The 16,207-nt window shown below is 45.8% G+C and overlaps 3 protein-coding genes across 3 annotated transcripts in view; 2 read left to right on the top strand and 1 right to left on the bottom strand.

Annotated features, from left to right (window-relative positions):
• LOC135345605 (dedicator of cytokinesis protein 2-like) overlaps positions 1 to 6,526 on the top strand; it is a 12,457-nt gene extending 5,931 nt beyond the window's left edge. Inside the window, exons 21-44 of the mRNA XM_064543021.1 lie at positions 1 to 44; positions 96 to 200; positions 251 to 345; positions 421 to 600; positions 680 to 853; positions 903 to 1,022; positions 1,074 to 1,233; positions 1,415 to 1,546; positions 1,608 to 1,814; positions 2,127 to 2,237; positions 2,362 to 2,448; positions 2,506 to 2,560; positions 2,753 to 2,834; positions 2,893 to 2,977; positions 3,036 to 3,122; positions 3,175 to 3,435; positions 3,486 to 3,611; positions 3,786 to 3,898; positions 3,996 to 5,311; positions 5,449 to 5,553; positions 5,632 to 5,742; positions 5,797 to 5,846; positions 5,965 to 6,292; positions 6,342 to 6,526. The exon at positions 1 to 44 is cut by the window's left edge and continues 225 nt beyond it. Of these exons, the coding sequence (XP_064399091.1) occupies positions 1 to 44; positions 96 to 200; positions 251 to 345; positions 421 to 600; positions 680 to 853; positions 903 to 1,022; positions 1,074 to 1,233; positions 1,415 to 1,546; positions 1,608 to 1,814; positions 2,127 to 2,237; positions 2,362 to 2,448; positions 2,506 to 2,560; positions 2,753 to 2,834; positions 2,893 to 2,977; positions 3,036 to 3,122; positions 3,175 to 3,435; positions 3,486 to 3,611; positions 3,786 to 3,898; positions 3,996 to 5,311; positions 5,449 to 5,553; positions 5,632 to 5,742; positions 5,797 to 5,846; positions 5,965 to 6,292; positions 6,342 to 6,397 (4,190 nt within the window). The 3' untranslated portion in view covers positions 6,398 to 6,526. The remainder of the gene's footprint in view (positions 45 to 95; positions 201 to 250; positions 346 to 420; positions 601 to 679; positions 854 to 902; positions 1,023 to 1,073; positions 1,234 to 1,414; positions 1,547 to 1,607; positions 1,815 to 2,126; positions 2,238 to 2,361; positions 2,449 to 2,505; positions 2,561 to 2,752; positions 2,835 to 2,892; positions 2,978 to 3,035; positions 3,123 to 3,174; positions 3,436 to 3,485; positions 3,612 to 3,785; positions 3,899 to 3,995; positions 5,312 to 5,448; positions 5,554 to 5,631; positions 5,743 to 5,796; positions 5,847 to 5,964; positions 6,293 to 6,341) is intronic.
• Positions 6,527 to 9,473: 2,947 nt separating this feature from the next.
• On the bottom strand, positions 9,474 to 12,895 carry LOC135345621 (dihydrolipoyl dehydrogenase, mitochondrial-like). Its single transcript, XM_064543046.1, has 14 exons — positions 12,768 to 12,895; positions 12,641 to 12,689; positions 12,512 to 12,591; positions 12,315 to 12,383; positions 12,018 to 12,185; positions 11,800 to 11,943; positions 11,547 to 11,737; positions 11,306 to 11,501; positions 11,081 to 11,151; positions 10,883 to 11,027; positions 10,014 to 10,119; positions 9,873 to 9,949; positions 9,733 to 9,822; positions 9,474 to 9,656 (listed from the first exon to the last, which is right to left on the bottom strand). The coding sequence occupies exons 1-14, from the start codon at positions 12,798 to 12,800 to the stop codon at positions 9,591 to 9,593; spliced, it is 1,485 nt and encodes a 494-aa protein (XP_064399116.1). The 5' UTR covers positions 12,801 to 12,895; the 3' UTR covers positions 9,474 to 9,590.
• Positions 12,896 to 12,909: 14 nt separating this feature from the next.
• On the top strand, positions 12,910 to 16,184 carry LOC135345618 (uncharacterized). The gene is made up of 13 exons (XM_064543041.1): positions 12,910 to 13,071; positions 13,125 to 13,186; positions 13,238 to 13,420; positions 13,478 to 13,522; positions 13,947 to 14,252; positions 14,313 to 14,363; positions 14,417 to 14,595; positions 14,761 to 14,846; positions 14,895 to 15,009; positions 15,110 to 15,228; positions 15,282 to 15,552; positions 15,770 to 15,937; positions 16,002 to 16,184. Exons 1-13 carry the CDS (start codon positions 13,016 to 13,018, stop codon positions 16,047 to 16,049), a joined length of 1,689 nt encoding a protein of 562 aa, XP_064399111.1. The 5' UTR covers positions 12,910 to 13,015; the 3' UTR covers positions 16,050 to 16,184.
• Positions 16,185 to 16,207: the final 23 nt, after the last annotated feature.

Below are 16,207 nucleotides of genomic sequence, written 5' to 3'. Positions count from 1 at the left end.
TACTGAGACTATGCAAGCAACTACCAAAGTCCAATCGTCTGCATGTGAGTCATAACAAAGTTAATCTATTATTGTATTTATCTGGACAACTGTAGGGCATGAATTCGGTGAATCTGATTGGTCTATTAGACGTCATGCAAGACACACACTACATGACGTTCTTTGGTACTCAAAAAGATATGTATGGAAATGAACTTAAGGTGAACTTTGTCCTTTAACCTCTGATCCTGTATTAACCCCTAGCTCACAGGTGACACTGATGGACTTCATGAACACACTCAAAGCAGTTATTAATGGAAAACTGTTCCCCAAAACTTGGGTCTCAATGTACCTCATGCAAAACAGGTTAGCTCACACGCCCACTCCACATACACACACACGCCCACTCCACATACACACACGCCCACACCACACACACAGAGTTATATCGAGGGCCCTCCACAACATCTCCACTGCCCTCACTGACAACTTCCTGCGTCCCACAGTGTTCACACCTTCTGTGTGGGATCACTACTTCAGCTTGTGTAGAGAATTCCTTGTCCAGTCAAGTCTTCAGATTGAGCAGTTTAGAGATTACAGACAAACACAATATCAGCAACAGTGAGTACATGTACTATTACTGTACTTACTAAAGTTGGGGTACAAAGGTCCATCTTCATGCAAAATTAAACGTTGTCAGGTTTGGTGACATGCGGCTGAGTGTGGGCAGTCATGTCATGTCCATGTGGCATCGTCTCAAAGAACAGAAGGCAAAGTTCATCCCGGATCTGATTGGTCCATTTCTAGAGATCACTCTAATTAAACAACCTGATCTAAGGAGAACGACATTACCTGTTGTGTTTGATATTATGAGGTGCGTTGTCTAGTTACTATAGCAACAAACTAGCCACACCCCCTTGTAGATGCGAGCAAGCCACCAGTGGTAACTTTAAACGTGTGGAAACGGAAGTATTTGATAAAATGGATGACCTTTTGTTCAAAGGTCGCGGGGACGAAGAGTACAAAGAAATGTTCAGCAATATGTAAGCATTGCCCATATATGGTGTGTGTGATGTAATATGACATCATCACAGCCTAACTGCTGAGTCAGCATCTAGTAAAGACCTGGTACAAAGTGGAACAGCTTTCATTGACCTCGTTAGTCGACTCATTGGCATGTTGCTAGACTACCGGAGCGTTGCCGCTGACGACAGTTGCCAGGGGCGACGGATGGGCTGTATGCTCAACCTACTGGTAAGTTGATTATTATTATTATATTATTATTATTATTATTATTATTATATTATTATTATTATTATTATTATTATTATTATTATTATTATTATATTATTATTATTATTATTATTATTATTATTATATTATTATTATTATTATTATTATTATTATTATTATTATTATTATTATTATTATGTAGAACTTCTACAAGGAGATTGAGAAGCATGAGCTGTACGTGCGTTACATCTACAAACTATCAGAGCTTCATGAGAAGAGCCACAGCTACACAGAGGCAGGCTTCACACTGTTGCTGCATGCAAGAGAGCTGGAGGTAGGCCTGTGTGTGTGGGTGGGTGTGTGTATGGGTATGTTATACCCACCCCCTCCTATAGTGGTCTAGCAGTGCTGAGGAGAGAGTAGCAGCCGTGGGTAGATATCCTGAACAGACCTCCCTACAACGTAAGGAGCAGCTCTATATGGACGCAGTGAGGTTGTTCAATGAGGGCAAGAGCTGGGAGTGTGGGATCCCACTCTGCAAGGAACTGGCCACTCTGTATGAGACTGATCTCTACAACTATATAAAGCTGGCAAAAATCTTAGTAAGCAACTCTTACAACGGCCGTAACTTTAGTTCCGTTGGTCCAATTTCAAAATTTTTTTCATTTTCTGAAAACTTAGAAAAAACTGCATCAGATGGTATGTTCAGCTCAAAAAATAATGTTAATTGGGCCTAAATTCCCACGCTTTTTTGTCAAAATCAGCCTCGAAAATGACCTTTGATTTTAACCCACCATCTGAAAGAGCTCACTTTGAGCTACTATAAAATCATTAAACTATTGAAATTGGACCATCCAAGCAAAAGTTATGGCCGTTTAAAGATCATTAATTATGAAATTGATTGTTTTGTACAGAAAATGCAGGCCATGTTCCACGAGCGTATCATTGACCTCCATGAACTTAGAGTAGCCTCCGAGTACTTCATGGTGGGATACTATGGACGGGGATTCCCCCTATTCCTAAGAGTGAGTGATGGCTACACTAGCAAGAACTATGAACTATAGTTCCCAGTAACTATAGATCTCTAGCTAGCCAATGAAAAGTGGGATCTATACACGTAGTGATGGTATGTCCCCCCTTCCACTATAGAACAAGGTATTCGTTCATCGTGGTCAACCCTATGAGAAACTGACCTCCTTTATTAAGAGATTGACTGATGAGTTTGTGTCAGCTCAGGTGAGCCTCCTTTCATGTCATGTGATGTGCTGTGATGTCAAATTAATGATGTCACAGATCCTCAGAACAGTCACTCCTCCGGACAATGATATTCAAAACTCTAGTGGAATGCGTATCCTTCGTACATGTTTGTGCATGTGTACCTTGTAGACTTTTCAAATGATGTGTTTCAATTCAAAATTTCGTCGGGGCCCTAATTTGTCATTTTTCTGCCTCGGACCACCATGGGCTATAATCCATGGTACAGCTAATGTGTGTACATGTAGTAGTAATACGTTGTGTTTAAACCTTGACCTTTGTAAAGACCTACAAGTGCGCTCAGTGCAGGCTATACCAGAGGAGCAGCCGCAGCTCAAGGGAAAGCAAGTCCCAGACAGAATAATAGAGTGAGTGGGCGTGTGTGTGGTGTGTGTGTGCATGACATGACACTGTGTGCGTGTGCAGGTACTACAAGTCTAACGAGGTTCAAAGGTTCACTTACGATCGTCCTTTCCACAAGGGCAAGAAAAACAAAGAGTGTGAATTTGCTGTAAGTATTTGTACCCTGACCTTTAACCTTGTACACCTGACCTCTGACCCCCCTCCAGAGCCTGTGGATAGAGCGCACCACATTCACCACTGATCAGAAGTTACCTGGAGTCATTAGCTGGTTCGAGGTCTCCTCCACAGACACGGTACGCCCACACCACCCCTCACACACACGCCCACTCCACTCCCCACATACAGATTGAGATGGACCCTCTGGCCATAGCTCTGGAAACAGTGTCCTCTAAGAATACAGAGATACAGGGAATGGTGGATCAGTACAAGGTCAATGCAGGCCTCAATATCAACCCCCTGAGCATGCAGCTCAACGGGGTTATTGATGCTGCCGTTATGGGGGGCGTGGCTAACTATGAGAAGATCTTCTTCAATGTTGAGTACGCACAAACACACTCTGAGAACAACGGCCGTGTGAAACACTTAAGGGAGCTTATAGAGGAGCAGGTACAGTACAGTACACAGCATCACTATTGGTAATATCCTTACCCCCACAGACCAAGGTGTTGGAACAGGGGCTGCAATTGCATAGTCAGCGTATTGACCCGAGTCTGAAGGGACTGCATGAGAAGTTAGTGCAATGTTTTGAAGAGTTCCAATGCATCGTTTATCCTGAGAGAAGGGTAAGTACTGTCAGCATGTACTGTACTGTGTAGTACTGGGTCAATTTGATAGGCCATAAAATTAATGTTGTGTTCAATTTCAGAATTACTTTTCCAATGGCGTATTTAGATGAATAGCAACGCTCTACTCAAGCCTTTGTTAGTAGCTGCTATAATCCGAACTCTCTTGTGTAGGCTGCTGCTGTGGCTAAGAAAGCAACTGTAGCAAGGTCCAAGACCCTCTCACGACCTTTGCCCCCTGCGCCCTCTGTTGGATCACCATCTTCATCCTCTACTCTCATGCCAAAGTTAGTGTTTGTACACATGTACATAGCTAGCTATATTGTTGTAGCTGTGATATTGCTTACTATTGTATTGTGTAACTGATCATGTGACCTCTTACAGTCTCAAGCGACCAATCAGAAGAGCCACAGGAAAGCCTGGCAAGATCTCCACCTCCCGGCCACCCTCACAGAGCATATATGAAGAGACCGAATTCCTTCCTGTGGCACCCGTGAAACGCAGTGTCAGCAGTATCTCGTCAGCTCGAAGCCCCGCCCCCTCACAACCGCCCCCTCGATTAGGCACATCACCCATAGCGATCAAGAAGCGATTATCGGCCAGTATGAGCTCAGGTGGTAGCAGCGAGCAATTGGAGCTAGTCAATAATAACAGGAGCTCCGTTATTTCCAGTGGTGGCAGTACCGACGATATTACTGATACTTACGAGCCAATACAAGATTATCTGGTGGGGACCAGCGTTCCTGAGGACAATGTTCGTATGAGCATTATCTCCATGACAACTGGCAACGCCCCTAATTACCCTGCCCCGCCTCCTCCTGAACCCGAGGATGACGACGATGGGTACACAGAGGTCAGTGTGATTAAAGGAGGGGGTGTGGCATCTACATTCACACATAACCCAGACTGGGCGGAGCTTCCTCTCAAGACTGACCACGCCCACAAAGGAAGTCACTCCCCAGAACTGACCAATCAAATGTCTTCATCACCTCAAGACAGTTCCCCAAAGATGGCCGCCACTAAACACTCTCGAGCAAAGTTATCACCAGAGCCAACAACTCCGCCCCCCTCCCCTCCACTGATTGAGATCACACCCACTAATAGTGTAGCCACACCTCCTCAGCCACGCCCACCTGCACCATTAACACAGCGGAGTGCTGTTGTTGATAGTGGAGGTCCAAAATTGCCTCCTAAGAAACGTTCACTCATGAGCAGCCCTAGTGATGATATCCCCATAGCAACCAACAGTGCACATGAACCTGGGGACAATGTGTACTTTGATCATTTAGTGACGGGACCTCTCGAGAAAACCACACCCATTTTAGAGAAGACCACACCCATTATAATAGCGGCACCAGTAGAAGATGCTGTGTACTTCGATCATCTTGTTGAACCACCGCTACCCGCAACGCAAACAACCAATCAGAATACAGCCAGCAGTAACGTGACATTGAATCAGAATGAAGATAATGTGTACTTTGATCATCTTGTTACTGGGCAACCTGTCGTCAACGATCAAAGGTCGTTGCCAGAGCAACCGGCAAGTGATGATGCTGTGTACGTCCTTGCTGGCCCCCCCTCTGAACCGCCCCCCAGACTGCCCTCTGAGCTACCCCCCAGACTTCCCTCTGAGCTGCCCCCCAGACTGCCCTCCAAGAGTGACAAGCCTCTACCCCGCACACCCAGCGAGGAGCAGCAAGGTATGTACACGTAGCTCTGATGAGCAGCAAGGTGTGTACACCTAGCTCTGATGAGCAGCAAGGTTTAGCTCTGATGATAGTGTAATGCTTTATTATAGTGTGTCTTACATCAATGTATGTATATACCTCCCCTATAGCCCCACCCCCCACACGTAAGCTAGCCCCCTCCATCCCTAAGAGTCTGAAGCCGTTGCCTGAAACACCACCTGATGATAGCTCTGTCTACTTTGATCATCTTCCAGGTATGTAAATAATCTCAACACCTTGTGCGTTAGTTAGTCTACTCTCCGTGTGTGTCAATTACTGATTCCCCCCTGTAGCCCCACTCCCCACCTCCCCCGCACGTAAGCTTGCCCCCTCCATCCCTCAGAGCCAGAAGCCATTGCCTGAAACACCTGATAATGGCTCTGTCTACTTTGATCATCTAACAGGTAAGTTTGTGTCTAGCTGTAGTCAGTGTTACCATTATCTCTGTATAATTATAGGACCACCACCACCTCGAGCAAAGGTAGCCTCTCCACCCAAGAAGAAATGGGTGAGTTAGTAATGATACTGTTGGTAAATGACTCGTGTGGTCTACCAGTATGTCCTCTAAGGGCCCCCTATCCCTCTAGTCTACTAGTATGTCCTCTAAGGCCCTCCCCTCCCTCTAGCCCCCTGGTCCAGACACTGCGGCTGTTGCTCCCCCCATCCCTGTCAAGAAGAGACTAACAATCCGCAGGGTCTCTGAGCCACCATCAGAGGAGGAGCCACACCTCCCTAGTCGACCCGTGCCACGCCCCCTTATAGAGGAGCCACTCCCACCTGTACCACGCCCCCTAGAGGAGTCATACCCACCTGCCCGGCCAGTGCCACGCCCACGCACTGGTACACTCAAGAAGTCAGAGTCTTCAGAGAATGTACCACCACGCCCACCTAAAGCATCTTCTTCTGTTCCTTCACTGCCTCCAAAACCAAAACCAGTACGCCCACCGAATAATGGTGAGGACATATGTAATATTGACATAACTGTCATGCACTGTATATACAGGAGATAGCAAGCCAGCTCCACCTGTACCAGTCAAGTCTCCATGGAAGAAAAATTAATTAATATAACTTGTAGATTTAAATAATAGACTGATTCAGCTGTTTTTACTGGTATTAAATTCATCTTTAGCATCTCTTTGTAAGATTGTGTGAATATATATATTATTGATCATTATAATGTTTGTATTGTTTTTTTAATCTAAAAATGCAATAATTAATTTTAAAGTGACAAAAATTATAAGTTGCACAAACCATAATTGTACCATAGAAATAAATTCTGCAATAATGTAGAGAAGCATGGAGAAATAGTCGAGGTAAGAACGACATGACGTACTAGACTTATCAAAGAGCCGGCAGACCAGAGTGGTACCTCCTCAAGCGGCTCTAGCAATTAGTGGTCCTAGTGTAGGTATAGATGGAGAAATAATAGATGCTGTTATGTACATACCAGACATTCATCTTCTCCTGCAATGCAGGCGATCATCCCCTACAGAGATTATTGCATCACAAAGTAATGTTAAGAGTACTGATACTTCATTAAAGTGGGCGTATCTCCTAGCCCCTCCCTTTTAGGCAGCTGCGTGGGTGTAGCCTCTGATGAGCCCCTCCCCCTCTAGGTAGTACACCTGCAGACATTAATAGAATGCACAGTACAATATAGCCATAGCCACTAGTGTCCTGTGAGACTATCCACACACTTCAGTCCCAGAGCAGCATGGCTTGTCTGTACCTGGGGAAGAGAGGAGACAAAAGCAGTGAGAGAATGGAACAGTAGCTAGTAGGAGGAGCTAGCTGTGTGTGTGCATTGTGGCTAGCTGCAAGAGAACAAGCAAATGCATGGTTACATTGAGCGCAGCAGTTCAAACAAAACCGATCCATCAAAAATCTCCACCCAATACTGACACATAATACCAACCAATCATCACACAACTGACAACAACTGACAACATTATCACAACAACTGACAACATTGTCACCATCAATAGGTCCTTGTCCACAAGGGATCAAGGAAAATTATCATTCAATTTCACAACACAAATAAACCAACTCTCAAGATGTTTGCTGGCAGACAATAGAGACAACCACAACCACCAATCAATTCAACCACACATACTTCAACACTACACCACAAGATCACTATTATTATTATCTCAATTTCACAATAGAACATCATCACCAAACCAACTGTGCAGAGAAGTATCATAAAACCAACCACCCACGATGACCAATTCTATGACCATAACACATAACTTAATTACCCAGCAATTAGCAAGGGGCCACCTCCAACCCTACCATGCATGGGCTTGTACAATACTGTGACTACTGGTTGAGGATAGTTCAACAGAAGATTGAGCTGAGAGCAGTAGGTTGCAGGGAAGTACCGTCTGCCTGCCCAAACCAGCCAGTGGATTGACGGGTACAACAGTTAGTGTGCTAACCGTGTACCAAGCAATCGCTTCAACCCCTCTTGACTGACCGGAGTCCTCACACCCCCTCCAAGGAGGGCGGCCACCGTGCTGTTTTCACCAAGGCTGATACTCACAACAGATGCTCGTCCGTTCAGTACACTACAGGTCCACGACACTGACGTCAACCCACTGGCTGAGTTCAGATAGATAGAAGACATTTCTCTGCAACCTGCTGTTCCTCAGCTCAAACCTCTGTTGAACTATCCTCACCAGTAGTCACAGTACTGACAAGCCCATGCAGTAACTAAGGGAACACCACCACCAGTAGTTTCCTTGCCCAAGGGACTAATACAATAAGGGCATAATAAACTAAAGGGACCCTGTGACTGTGAGTACCATTAACTGAGCACAGAAGTAATCAACCAGAATGTGTGGGATGGTTCAACAACAGTAGACTCACAGAGACAACACCTCCTTGCTCTTGAAGCCCTTGTCGACTCCAGTTGCAACAAGCCTGGCATGCAAGGCTTGCACAAGTGCTCAAAACTACTCTTCACTAATCCAGTCAAAGGCTACAGTTCCCTTGGCACACCTATAGTTTAGTTAAAGCCTGAACTTACCAATTCCATGTGCAGTAGGCACAGAGTTAAGATCCTAAAAAAGCCGTCATAACAGATTAGCATAAGCCAAGAAGCAGCAGTTGTCTATAGCTAGCTATTTTATAAGGATCCTAGCTAACTAACTATTGGAACTGATAACGAGATCTCAACACTCCCTATTATGGCAGGATGTGCTCCCGGAGGAACATACCCTGTGCTGCTTTCCCATTAGGCAGGTACTAACAGCAGAGTGCTCCCTCCGGTAGACTGGAGTGCCATGAGTAATCCATCATTGCACCCCGAAGGCTGGTTCGACAACGGTTCCAAGAACAAGAAGATGCTGTCCTGCGACCCGACTGTTGAAGAACCTTTCACACACATTCTGATTGGTTACTTCAGTGCTCCGGACACCTCCCCCCCCCCCCTCCCGAAGGGTTCAAGACCATGCAGAATAATAGACTCTTAGCCATGTGTGCGTACGATCTTTACAGGCATGCGTATATCTAGCTAGCTAGCTAACTGCACATGCGTTGTGCTGGCAAGTATGTATCTATTAAACTGCACAACCTACTTAATACCTCACAGTCACCAAGAAGGGCCACACTATTGAAACATGAAACATTACAGCAAAGCAGCAAATCATCCATCAACCACAACGCCTTCAACAATTAACAACTGCTATGTCTGCACTACACGCTGCGAGAACGCTATACGAGCTACGAACAGCTAGCTAGCTATGAAGTGAGTAGACACTTACAATTCAGAGAGCCTCCACTGCACTGCACTGCACGCATGGATGATCTCTGCAGATACTGCTCATGACTGCACGGAGAATACTTGAGCAGCTCCTGTAAAATTAATAATAAATTGAGAGATCAAAAAATGCTATAATGCTTCAAATGCTTCCCAGCCTAAGATTCCTGCAAACATGCGAGCTACAAGTAAAGAAACTCACCTCTCCAGCAAGACACTTCGCAATCTTCAATTCAAAGGAACTGAGCTGAGCTTCTGGAACTGGATCTGGGAATATTCCAGACCATGACGTCAGAGTAGAGAGTACTCTACATGCTCAGACATGTCGCACAGATATTCGCACGTGGGTTCAGTATGCGCATGCCCAGAAAGAGGTTCACCGTTACGTCATAAACATTGTACTCTAATTTAGTCACACACACACACACACACAATGCATATAAATGTCTACTAAGAAACATAGAGACTGTATTAGTTGTTACTATAGGCAGTCTAAAAGTTGACAGCATTTCCACAATAAGCCATTAGACTAGCTTCTCTCAGAGCTTCAGCACAAGTCTGCAAGGATGGGGGGGGGATGGGGGGTGAACACAGGGTACAGGGTTCAGGGTACAGTATGAGTGTGTGTACTCACTGGATGTGCATGGCAGACCCTGGCAATGTCCTCTGCTGATGCACCATATTCCATAGCCAGCACTGCTTCATTGATCAGCTCTCCAGCTATCTAATGGGGGGGGTCAATAGGTCATCCAGTGAGGTCTACAAGGTACTCACTGATCCAATAATGTGTACTCCTAACACTCTGTCAGTTTTAGCATCACTCAGTACCTTGACAAACCCATCAGTGTCAGCTACGCACAGGGGAACACATGTAATAACTATACACATTGTCTTGTGCATTCACACAAAGCAAACCATTTGTTTTAGCTCTGCTGTTAGCTGCAAAGGGGAATTTCCCCACTCTGTAGTCAACCTTTTCCTTCTTTAGATCCTCCTCTGACTTGCCAACCCAGCCAACCTCCTGCATAGCAAATTAATCTATAATTAGCTGTACAGACATTACTTATTGATTTGTAAAGAAAAGTTCCCAACAGTGGAATTGAACCCCACACCTTGTCTATCATGTGCCACCACCCTAACCACTAAGCCACACCTACCCAGACTGACAAACAGGACAATTAGATGGCAAACATGACGTTGTTTGGCCTACATGTAGGGATAGATTGTAGGAAATAGATACCTGTGAGTAGCAAAAGCCTAGGGAGTCTACTGAAAACATTGTTGTCTTCTTTCTGTATGTACCTGCAAGCATTCTCTTGCTTGGTGGACTGCTATATGTAAATGTGGTTATGCTATCTGGCGTTCAGTCAGACAACTGGTATGTGTGATGTGTAAGACTTTTACATGTACTTCCAATTACAACCACAAAGGCTGGCTTAATTACCACAAAGGCAGCTGCTATAGGGCTACCATTGTAAGCTGCCACCATGGGCTACCATTGTGAGCTGCCACCATGGGCTATGATTGTGAGCTGCCACCATGGGCTACCATTGTGAGCTGCCACCATGGGCTACCATTGTGAGCTGCCACCATGGGCTACCATTGTGAGCTGCCCACCATGGGCTACCATTGTGAGCTGCCACCATGGGCTACCATTGTGAGCTGCCACCATGGGCTACCATTGTGAGCTGCCACCATGGGCTACCATTGTGAGCTGCCACATGGGCTACCATTGTAAGCTGCCACCATGGGCTAGGATTGTAAGCTGCCCACCATTGACTCACAGGGTGTGTATAGATGACAGAGGGGACACAGTTGTAGTCAAGGTGGCCCACTCCTCCCACCAACCCCTCCACTGCAATGATGCCTTCATCCTCTGCCTTGTGGGCCAACATGGGACCTTGGATACAGTCACCAATAGCTAGAATACTAGAGGGGAGTTGGTGTATGCAATACAGTGCTACAATCATAGCTAGCCATACCTTGGTACTGATGTTCTGAAGCTCTCATCCACAGGGACTCGACCTTTATCATCAGTGGCAACACCAACATTCTGTATCAGGTACTCAATCATTCTCCACAGTATATGAGGGAGCTACTACAATACCTCAGGTACTCAATCATTCTCCACAGTATATGAGGGAGCTACTACAATACCTCAGGTACTCAATCATTCTCCACAGTATATGAGGGAGCTACTACAATACCTCTAGTCCCAGGTTAGTGGTGAAGGGGCGTCGGCCAATGGACACTAACAGTACATCACACTCCATCGTTTCTGTTTTCCCCTTAGTCTCCATGGCAACCTCTACAGCCCCGCCAGCCGTACGAGCAGCACTGATGACCTTTGTACCCATCTTGAAGTTGACTCCTTGCTTCTTGAGAATACGCTGAAGAGTTTTCCTGCACATATTTATGACATCACATGACATCACGGTTATGACTCACGAGACGTCCAAATCGATACCAATGCCACCCACAGTTGGTAGGAACTCTATAGCAGTGACCTTTGATCCCAGTCGGCTCCAAACGGACCCTAACTCGAGACCTATGACCCCTGCACCTATGAGGATCAACCTCGGAGGAACGGCACTCAGAGAGAGCGCACCAGTAGAGGAGATTATGGTCTCTTCATCAATCTAATTAAGAGAAATGTTGAAGCTTAATAATAATGTGTATACAGTGTTAGGTCAAGGTTCACCTCAATGCCGGGGAATGGAGTGACCTCTGACCCCGTTGCTATGAGAATGTTCTTGGTTGCCAGGACTTGTTTCTCTCCATTGCCATTGGTTACAGTTACTTGATTGGGTGATGTAATAGTGCCGTGACCTTCCACACGAGTAACCTGGAGGGACACACCAGTTGAAACAGCTCTTCCAGGAATATCGTAAATTGAACTTGAGTACACAGATGATGTACCTTATTCTTCTTGAAGAGCCCATCAATCCCAGTGGTGAGTTGCTTGACAGAGTCTGCCTTGGCCTTCATCATGTTGTCAAGGTTGAGGCTAACACCACTCACGTCAATACCACGATTAGCAAAGTCTGTCTGAGCCATGTGATAGTAATGGGAGTTGTTGAGTAGCGACTGCAAGGAGGGGGGGATTAACAGTGTGGGGGGGAGACTAATACTCAGTGTGTGTGTAGTGTGCCTAGTACAGGCACTTGCTTGTGGCCTGGGTTAGAGACTAGTGTATTGTACATGTAGTGTTCTCACCTTCGATGGAATGCAGCCTACATTAAGGCAAGTGCCTCCCAGTGTGGGGTCCTTCTCAACACACACGGTCTATAGTGGGGGGTGGTGATGAGTGGGTGTGTACTAGTGTGTGTGGTGTATATAGTGGGGGTGTGTACTAGTGTGTGTGGTGTATATAGTGGGGGGTGTGATGAGTGGGTGTGTACTAGTGTGGATACCTTAAGGCCTAGTTGAGCAGCTTTGATGGCAGCCACATAACCTCCAGGACCACTACCTATGACCACCAGATCAGCATCACCTAGACAAGAACAAAGAGTACAGACAATCTATTAATATGTCAGTATTACCAGTGGAGGAAGTCAGCTGCCTGGAGGCCATCAGGGGCAGCAGGCGAGGCTACAAAGGATGACACAGGACTGATAATCATAACACATCATTCCACACGTTATAATCCTCCCCCACGCTAACACTCACCTGCCAGCTTCTCCTTAGAAGCACAGAGCTCATTATTCCCTCAGTTAAGAGCTTGGGCTTGGAGACTGTGGATACACTGCAGCTGGTGGTAGTTAATTAGAATAACAAAATGAAAGAAAGGTCAAAGGTCATTATTTTCATGTAGGGGTTTTCCCTCGGGATTTCCCCTTACAGTATCGACAGTGAAAGCATAAACAACCACATGTACACAGTGTGTGTGTGTACCGAGACTGTGCTCCAGTCTAGTCATGCCTGCCAAGAAGATCAGTCACCTCCCTCCCCTGACTGTCAGACAGTTGTGTAGGTGAGGCAGTGGATATAGCTAATAATTGTATAAATCATTAACCATCAATACAGGTATTTGAACACTGAGGGTGCTGGAGTGCGTAACTGGAAGGACCTCATAGCCTATGCTCCAGGTAAGTCAATACAGCCACTCTGCACGTGATCATGTGTGTCCCTGTGTGCAGGTAATGTGTATGATGCTATCTATGATGTGGCAGCCTTTGCTCGCGCTGGAGGGAGGATGGATAGCAGCCCAGCAGAGGAAGTGTTGACTGACTTTGCCTCTCTTGGGTTCACCTGTGATGACCTCTACACTACTCTAGCTCGTATGGAGGCACGACAAGCCATGGAGACTCTTGAGGAACACGGTATATGACAGTAGGAAGGTGTGTGTGTGTGCTGTGCATAACTCTCTCTATATACAGTGTCCCCTGATGTTGTGACCCGGGTGAGAGAGCAGCGCAACACACGTGAGTGTGTGTGTAGGGGGGGGGGTCCATTCACAAGACAATTATGATCAATTAATGCATTTCAATAGCTAATGACTTTCAGTATGACAATACTGATAAGGTTTCCAATAGTATGGTTGGTCACAACACATAACACATTCAGCCATTAACTACCGTATAGCGGGTAAGTTTCGTGGGGTAAAAAATTCGTTCAACTCAAGAAAAGGTGGTTTTCGTGAGTAAAAATTTTGTTTAGTCTCGTGGCTGCACGGCATTCCTACGTTCAGATAAGCCACGCCTACGTTAAAATTTCGTAGAGGTCAGCCTGCCCACAAAAATAATGAATATTTTACCCCCACGAAAATTACCCGCTATACGGTATTCAACTGAGCATTTCGTACAATGACTTGTGTGCAACTATTAATAATACCACTGTCTTCCCCAGCACCCTCTACTAGTAGCCGCCCTCCCCCCATGCCTGACCGCGCCCCCTCTCCTGACACACACCCGGAGTATGGCCCCCTCCCACCACACCCTCCACCCACTATAGCACAAACACTCGCTAGTGCTAGTGGATCACGTGATCAGCCATCACATAATACTGGTTACTATGGTGACACGTACATGTACCCTCCGTCTCAGAGATCACGTGACCTATCCACCCCCTCATGGTCTAGTAACGGCTATGTTAGTTCAAGTGGGTGGAGCTCTGATAGTACTGCCCTCCCACCGCTAACCCCTCTTCCCACTGGTAAGCCTAGTTTGATTTCTTGATTTTTTGTGGTTTAAATGTGTTCTCACATGTATTCAGATTCCAGCCGTCCGTCGTCGTCAAGCCAACAGACCACACCCACTCCCTCTGGTATATAATATGACTTAGTTACATATTGGTATATAACTGCTTAATCCATACAGATCACATGACATCATCCTCGGGTCATGTGACTCCCAACATCCTCCACTTTACCTACACTGAGCTGAGTGATGTGACTGGAGACTTCACTGCTGACATCCTGGGTATGGGGGCGTTTGGTACTGTCTTTAAAGCCAAGATCCGCGGGAATGGACCGTACGCTGTCAAGAGGTTACACAATGTGAGTGTGTGAGTGTGTGGGTGTGTGGGTGTGTACAGTGTGGGTGTGTCATAATAATATTTTACATGACTAGTGATCTTTGAATGGTCATAACTTTTGTTTGGACAGTTCAATTTCACCAGTCTAGTGTATTAATATTGATCCACGCAACACGCCACTCTACAGGAGAGTGAGATTGTTGGAGGAGGGATGTTCTATGACACCAGCTTCCATAGGGACACGTTCGCACAAGAGCTACAAGTCCTCACAAGGTACATGTAGTTAGTGACTTTATTAACTTTCTTATCAATTTCCTGCAGGTATAATCATCGTAATATTCTGTCGCTGGTTGCCTATAGCAACGACGGACCTGTGCCGTGTTTGGTGTATGAGTACATGAAGCACGGATCACTAGCCGAGTGCCTGGTTGCCACGGTAACTAACTATACAATATACCATACACAACTTGGAGCAACTATAAAGATAGTGATTACAATTGTTGCTTTACAAGTGTGTACATTCCCACACTGCACAGAGAGATATTGTACTGCCCTGGTATCTACGTCTGGATATAGCCAAGCAGATTGCAGACGCTCTCCACTTCCTCCACACAGTCAACAAGCCCACGTGTCTGGTGCATGGTGATGTTAAGAGGTAGGCTATCCTATCATTATACAGCAAGTTAACCCGGCCCCTCTTTTACACAGTGCCAATATACTGCTGGATGCGAACCTTGTACCCAAGTTATCTGATTTTGGGCTGGCCAGAGAATTGAAACGCAGTCCCAATGAGCGGAGCACATACAGTACCAAGAGCGATGTTGTCATGGGAACCATGGCGTATATGGCGCCTGAGTTCATTCGTAACAAGAAGTTCACTGCTCGTACTGATGTGTACAGTTATGGAGTGGTGCTGATGGAGATGTACACTGGCCAACCAGCCCTGAGCAGTGACCCAGCACACAAGAGCAGGGTCCTAGTGAGCACACACACACACACACACACACACACAGCCCTGTGAGTATTGAAGTCTGTTTCGATAGCTATCTGTGATTGCTCTTGGTTTGCCCAATTTCATACAATTAAAAGATTCATTTTGTAGCCCTTTCGAAGGACTATCAAATGGATCAGTAATTACTTTCTGGTTAACCCCTTCCTCTCTGCAGCTAGTTTAACCCCTTCCTCCCCCTGTGTAGACGGATCGACTGTCTCGCTTGATAGCAGACTCTGAGGGTCACCGTGACGAGGTGGTTGCCGTGGGTGATCCTCGTGCTAAGTGGCCAGTACAGAATGCAGTGGAGTTGTTTGATATAGCGACAGTGTGTCTAGTGCATATCCCCAGGAAGAGGCCGGGGATGGACCAGGTAGGTACTGCTAGTCTCCTACCACACTGTCTAGTCTCATACCACACTGTCTTCTTGTGTGCAGGTACTCATACAGCTGGAAGCCATACTGCCACCAATGGGGGCAATCTGAACAAATTAATGTGTGAAGCTGAAATCAAGAACTTAATATTTGTACAATCATAATTATATTCATTCCCATCAATTTATTTTTGTGCTTTTTGCTGTGTGGAAAAACTGTGATAAAAAAAAGGTAATTACTCAGCAATGACATCATTACCAGCCTAATAT

Source organism: Halichondria panicea, chromosome 12 (assembly GCF_963675165.1).
Source record: "Halichondria panicea chromosome 12, odHalPani1.1, whole genome shotgun sequence".
Lineage (NCBI taxonomy): Eukaryota > Metazoa > Porifera > Demospongiae > Suberitida > Halichondriidae > Halichondria > Halichondria panicea.
This window is presented reverse-complemented; position numbering and strand designations above follow the sequence as displayed.

Coding starts and splice junctions, on each gene's coding strand:
- LOC135345618 (XM_064543041.1), top strand. CDS start 13,016: ATGCCTGCCAAGAAGATCAGTCACCTCCCTCCCCTGACTGTCAGACAG. Junction 13,072..13,124: donor ACTGTCAGACAGTTGTGTAG/GTGAGGCAGTGG, acceptor CCATCAATACAG/GTATTTGAACACTGAGGGTG. Junction 15,010..15,109: donor CCGAGTGCCTGGTTGCCACG/GTAACTAACTAT, acceptor CACACTGCACAG/AGAGATATTGTACTGCCCTG.
- LOC135345621 (XM_064543046.1), bottom strand. CDS start 12,800: ATGAGCTCTGTGCTTCTAAGGAGAAGCTGGCAG. Junction 12,592..12,640: donor GCAGCTGACTTCCTCCACTG/GTAATACTGACA, acceptor GTTCTTGTCTAG/GTGATGCTGATCTGGTGGTC. Junction 11,028..11,080: donor TTCAGAACATCAGTACCAAG/GTATGGCTAGCT, acceptor ACTCCCCTCTAG/TATTCTAGCTATTGGTGACT.